The sequence below is a fragment of the Oncorhynchus mykiss genome, chromosome 11 (assembly GCF_057628025.1).
Source record: "Oncorhynchus mykiss isolate SJ-2025 chromosome 11, ASM5762802v1, whole genome shotgun sequence".
Lineage (NCBI taxonomy): Eukaryota > Metazoa > Chordata > Actinopteri > Salmoniformes > Salmonidae > Oncorhynchus > Oncorhynchus mykiss.
The window spans coordinates 19,914,413-19,920,412 of NC_143032.1; the positions used below are offsets into that span (position 1 = coordinate 19,914,413).

A 6,000-nucleotide genomic window follows, 5' to 3' on the forward strand; every position below is an offset into this window, starting at 1 on the left:
CCGGTCAGATTAGGGTTGATCTCTGCACATTATTGAAACATCTAATATCCTTTCCAGTGCTGTATGTGCGTGTTAGGTTTGTCTCTCCAGGGCTCAGGTAGGCGGACACCAGTCTGGACAGAAAGCTGTGATTGGATGCTGATTGGATCCCTCAGATTGCATATCAGCTTCTGGGTCAGAGAGGTGGTAGGAAGATTACGACCGAAAAATGAAACGCACGCAATGTCCCAGACTGTCCACAACGCTGAGTCTGTATTAGTGATCAGCTTAGGACAGGGCTAAGCAACTACCCTCTCTATCTGGCCAGAGGGACCATGGGACACACTAAAGTAGGGGGCTTTTTAAACACAAATCCCAATTCATTAACAAGGCTTATGTACAGTGCCTTGCGAAAGTATTCGGCCCCCTTGAACTTTGCGACCTTTTGCCACATTTCAGGCTTCAAACATAAAGATATAAAACTGTATCTTTTTGTGAAGAATCAACAACAAGTGGGACACAATCATGAAGTGGAATGACATTTATTGGATATTTCAAACTTTTTTAACAAATCAAAAACTGAAAAATTGGGCGTGCAAAATTATTCAGCCCCTTTACTTTCAGTGCAGCAAACTCTCTCCAGAAGTTCAGTGAGGATCTCTGAATGATCCAATGTTGACCTAAATGACTAATGATGATAAATACAATCCACCTGTGTGTAATCAAGTCTCCGTATAAATGCACCTGCACTGTGATAGTCTCAGAGGTCCGTTAAAAGCGCAGAGAGCATCATGAAGAACAAGGAACACACCAGGCAGGTCCGAGATACTGTTGTGAAGAAGTTTAAAGCCGGATTTGGACACAAAAAGATTTCCCAAGCTTAAAACATCCCAAGGAGCACTGTGCAAGCGATAATATTGAAATGGAAGGAGTATCAGACCACTGCAAATCTACCAAGACCTGGCCGTCCCTCTAAACTTTCAGCTCATACAAGGAGAAGAGTGATCAGAGACGCAGCCAAGAGGCCCATGATCACTCTGGATGAACTGCAGAGATCTACAGCTGAGGTGGGAGACTCTGTCCATAGGACAACAATCAGTCGTATATTGCACAAATCTGGCCTTTATGGAAGAGTGGCAAGAAGAAAGCCATTTCTTAAAGATATCCATAAAAAGTGTTGTTTAAAGTTTGCCACAAGCCATCTGGGAGACACACCAAACATGTGGAAGAAGGTGCTCTGGTCAGATGAAACCAAAATGGAACTTTTTGGCAACAATGCAAAACGTTATGTTTGGCGTAAAAGCAACACAGCTGAACACACCATCCCCACTGTCAAACATGGTGGTGGCAGCATCATGGTTTGGGCCTGCTTTTCTTCAGCAGGGACAGGGAAGATGGTTAAAATTGATGGGAGGATGGATGGAGCCAAATACAGGACAATTCTGGAAGAAAACCTGATGGAGTCTGCAAAAGACCTGAGACTGGGACAGAGATTTGTCTTCCAACAAGACAATGATCCAAAACATAAAGCAAAATCTACAATGGAATGGTTCAAAAATAAACATATCCAGGTGTTAGAATGGCCAAGTCAAAGTCCAGACCTGAATCCAATCGAGAATCTGTGGAAAGAACTGAAAACTGCTGTTCACAAATGCTCTCCATCCAACCTCACTGAGCTGTTTTGCAAGGAGGAATGGGAATAAATGTCAGTCTCTCGATGTGCAAAACTGATAGAGACATACCCCAAGCGACTTACAGCTGTAATCGCAGCAAAAGGTGGCGCTACAAAGTATTAATTTAAGGGGGCTGAATAATTTTGCACGCCCAATTTTTCAGTTTTTGATTTGTTAAAAAAGTTTGAAATATCCAATAAATGTCGTTCCACTTCATGATTGTGTCCCACTTGTTGTTGATTCTTCACAAAAAAATACAGTTTTATATCTTTATGTTTGAAGCCTGAAATGTGGCAAAAGGTCGCAAAGTTCAAGGGGGCCGAATACTTTCGCAAGGCACTGTAGGTCTACTTTCTCATCAGTGTTGATGATATTGACACTTTTGTACTGTTTAGTGACTGAACTAGGCAGCCTTGGTCCTGGAGAGCTACAGTGTCTCAGCTGGTGTCCCAGTCCAACACTGACCTTCAAACTCTACTGCACCTGTCTGTTAGGGTATTTCTGAGGGAGAGAGATGTCAGGAGAGGTCAGCGGTCAAAGACGGACCAGGAAAGGCACACAGACGCGGTCCAATAGGGAGAAGGCCGTCAGGAATCCCAGAATCCTCAGCGTCTCCAGCTCCTTCTCTCTGGCAATGCCCACTCTGCACTGGAACCACGCCTCCAAGACCAACAACTTCACTGTCTAGAAGGATAGAGGGAGGAAGATAGAGAGGAAGTGGGAATAGAGAGAGTTGAGTACAACAGATATTAGATCACTTAGAAAAAGAGAAAGAGACAGGAGCCAAGAAGTCTTGAGGTTACTAAGAAATTGAAAAAGAGTGTGAGAGACAGACTTTGATTCCGTTCAGCATCTCCTGCACGAGCTGCTGTCTTTCTCCCCTCACTCTCTCCTGGCTTCTCTGAGGGGGAAAATACATTGTTACACACATACACAGGTCTGCGCAACGCAGCCACACACACCCACAAACACACTCTCTCTGTTACCTGTAATAGCCTTGCCCTGCGTTGTACAGCAGAGGTGAGCGGTACCAGCAGTAACAATACAGCTAGTCCCGCCAGAGAAGAGGGACCCAGCTCTCTCCACAGCAGACACACACACACTGTCCCCTGCACAGAGGAAGACCACAGGGCAGACAGGGAGACTGGGAGCTCTGCTAACCGTCCAACGTCAGCCCGGAGTGGGGTTAACGATGGAGCAGGGGAGGGTAGACACCCAGGAATACTGCACCGGGACAGGGCCTACAGTAGAGAAGGGAGAGGAAAGAGAGAGGAAGGGTGGAGAGGTGAAGGGAAGGGGGGTGGGGGGTGTAAGGACAAGGAAGGCAAGCATTTAACAGTGTTCTTTTATTTTCTTGAATATATGTTCACTGAGAGAGAGAGAGGTGGATGTCTCTGTACCTGTTTATACAAGGCTCCAGTCAGCGCTGTCTGAACTCTGACCTCAGTCATCCTGCTGTGACGCTCACACACCTGCTGGACCAGGGCGTGGCACACTACAGCAGCCAACAGTGCCAGGGCATGGGTAAGTCCAGACCAATCAAAGACAGGCTGGTTCTCACAGTAGAGAATACCACACCTGGGGGACAGGTGAGGCAGTGCAGTGTAAGGAAGAGGGTATCTATCACCTGTGTATATTCTTGCTGAATCTAGACGTTCTGTGCTCTTACACTTTTATAAATGCTTTATTAAATGTTTTACAGATTCCTTCAGCAATATGGGAACAATATGCATTTGAAGATAACGCCACAGGAAATATGTACCTGGGTGTGTTTATGTGTGTGTGTGTGTGTGTGTGTGTGTGTCTGTGTGTACGTGTGTGTTTGTGTGTGTGTACCTGAGGGCCTGAGGGGGCAGGAGGGCCAGTAGGTCAGAGGTCATCCTCAGCAGGGTCACCTGGAGCAGTGAGGGGCGGAGCCACCCATACAGATGACACAGCAGGGCGGGGCCAGACAGGTGAACACCTGGGTGGGAGGTGTTTCCACCCAGTGACTCCTCCTCTCCTGACTCTTGGCTATGACTCCGTCCCTCTGTCGTCCGGTGCTGCTGCTGCTGCTGGAGGGCTGAGCATAAACTCTGGGCTGAGTCCTCATCGCCAAGGCAACACAGGTCCGACAGCTGTAGCCCCCTCCTATGGCCCGCTGAAACGACTCTGACAGCAACCACAGCACAAAGGACATCATCAATCAAAAAATCTGCCAGTTATGTAACATACATCAGATACATTATGTTTAATGATAATGATGCATCTAATGTGAAAATGTTAATAATGTTACCTGTAAATCCACCAGTAGGACAAACGGCTGAGGAAGGAAACATCCCTCTCCAGAGTTGGCTTCTGTCCCATGCAGAGAGGGAGGAGAGGAAAAAAGAGAGTGGCAAACTCATTCAACTTTAACATAGACCTACTCTTCTTTTGTTTTCTTTAATTTTGGGTAAAGGGAATAAACAATGAGTCTTTAATACATTGTATTATTATAGGCTATAGCTTCTGCTTTTACTGATTGCTGTATACATCAAATGTATCATAATTAACACATTGTTTAATTTCTGCGGAGATCAGCTATGGACAGTCTGTCAGTCTTATTTAAATTATGTTTATGAACCATCCTTTTAAAAGCTGTGACCTCTTAATTAAAGCTTAGGCTACTTGTATATGGCCTCCCTCGTCGGTAGCGAAAACTCCGAACAGACACTATAAACTCCACAGAAACAACAAAAGAACAAGAAAAGAAGGAACAGAAAATTAGAAAAAAAATGGAACTCACCTGTTTTCCGCCCCATCTGGCGGAGAGACGGAGAGACATACCCGGGGAGGGACGCACACGCCAGTTTGGCCCCGAGTGAGGGGATGGAGTGGAAGAGGATGGAGGGGACAATAGCTCCCGGGGTGAATGGCCTAATGTACTAGTATGTCCACATCTGCACGCGGCCACAGCAGCAGCAGACTGACAGCAGCACGCGACATTAGGCTAAGATCTGGTCCATTTCATAACAGAAAACAACCTGAAAGCACGATATAAGCCCCAATTTGTCAATTTACGCCTGGTGACCTATTTTCTTTGTTGTTTGCCTTTGCAGTTTTTAAATATCCGTTTCCATTGTCGTTGCATGGCTATGACTGAGTGAATGAATTGATGGATGTTGAAGGAGCGTAAAGCGTGTTGTAGAATCCCGCTGACCGCCTGCGGGAGAGGTGCGCGGCTAGGGGCGTGTCAAAATTCTGACGGAGTTCATGGGCTGCGTTTACTTAGGCAACCCAATTCTGATATTTTTTTCTCCACTAATTGGTCTCTTTGCCAATTACATCAGAAACGTTTCAGTGCTGATCTGATTGGTCAAAATACTAATTAGTGGAAAAAAATATCATAATTGTGCTGCCTATTAAGACCGAGCTCATAAAAACGGGTTCCATTAGATAACACAGCCACAAAGACAGATTCCACAGACACAAAGTAAAAATTGGCACACACAAAAAAGGGCGTAATTTAATGCAGGGCTGCCAACCTTTGAAAAATGGTTGGAGTGAGATTTTGCCCAGATGGGGTCTGGGGGTCCTCCCCCAGAACATTTTACTGTTTTAAAGCGAATTTCCTGGAATTCAATGTATTTTGACATGGGTGAAAAACACACAGGTCAGGTGTATTCAGAATGCTTTGAACATTAAATGAACACTCAAATTTGACGACATTGTTGTTTTGAGATTTTTGGTGGGTAAAAATTTTTGTAACATATTTTCTCAGTGATGACATCACAGCTATCACAAGCTGGCAGAATGTTTAATTCATTACCATGTGCAGCTCGCCACATCTATCTTGTAAAGATAAATTGACAGTTAATTGGATAATCACGGCTGAATGAGATGGCACAGAATCGCAAACATTTTTAATCTCCAATCAACATTAAAGAACCCTAAACTGAAGAAGTGTCTCTCTCACCGTCTCTCTAATAAGAGTACAAACTCCATAACTTCACCTACTATATCAGTGTATAAATTCCAGAGTCATCAACCTCTAATTCATGGTCTTTCAGAGTTGGATTGAGTAAACCATCCGAAGAGATTGATCCACCACATACGGACGCACCTGACCCATCCGTGCGGCCCCGTTTACAGAGAGAAAGATATCCCCAAGCTCACCTGGGTGATTATGCTGTTGAATATCTCCCTCACCAGGAACAATGCCTATCCACAACTCAGGCACCTCCATCATTAGGACGAAGGCGTAGTCGAGCAGACATCCGATCAGAGAGGAGTGATATCAGCTCCAGATATAGTGCCCACTCATCGGTGAGCCGCTTCCCAGATCTATCCCACTTCCAAGCAGCTATGTGGAGGAAGGAATGAAGCT

The 6,000-nt window shown here is 45.2% G+C and overlaps 1 protein-coding gene across 5 annotated transcripts in view; it reads right to left on the minus strand.

Annotated features, from left to right (window-relative positions):
- Positions 1 to 4,805, minus strand: part of abcc13 (ATP binding cassette subfamily C member 13) — a 16,944-nt gene extending 12,139 nt beyond the window's left edge. For 4 of the 5 annotated variants that reach the window (XR_016484414.1, XM_036935131.2, XM_090189697.1 and 1 more), the window contains exons 1-7: positions 4,420 to 4,779; positions 3,928 to 3,989; positions 3,489 to 3,803; positions 3,053 to 3,230; positions 2,639 to 2,893; positions 2,488 to 2,553; positions 2,199 to 2,336 (exon numbers count right to left, since the gene is read on the minus strand). Coding sequence is in view for 3 of the 5 variants with exons in the window: in XM_036935131.2 (XP_036791026.2) it covers positions 2,199 to 2,336; positions 2,488 to 2,553; positions 2,639 to 2,893; positions 3,053 to 3,230; positions 3,489 to 3,803; positions 3,928 to 3,989; positions 4,420 to 4,458 (1,053 nt within the window). In the remaining 2 variants the exon portion in view is untranslated. Of the gene's footprint in view, positions 1 to 2,198; positions 2,337 to 2,487; positions 2,554 to 2,638; positions 2,894 to 3,052; positions 3,231 to 3,488; positions 3,804 to 3,927; positions 3,990 to 4,419 lie in introns of all 5 variants that reach the window. The other variant, XM_090189699.1, reaches the window with a different exon arrangement.
- Positions 4,806 to 6,000: the final 1,195 nt, after the last annotated feature.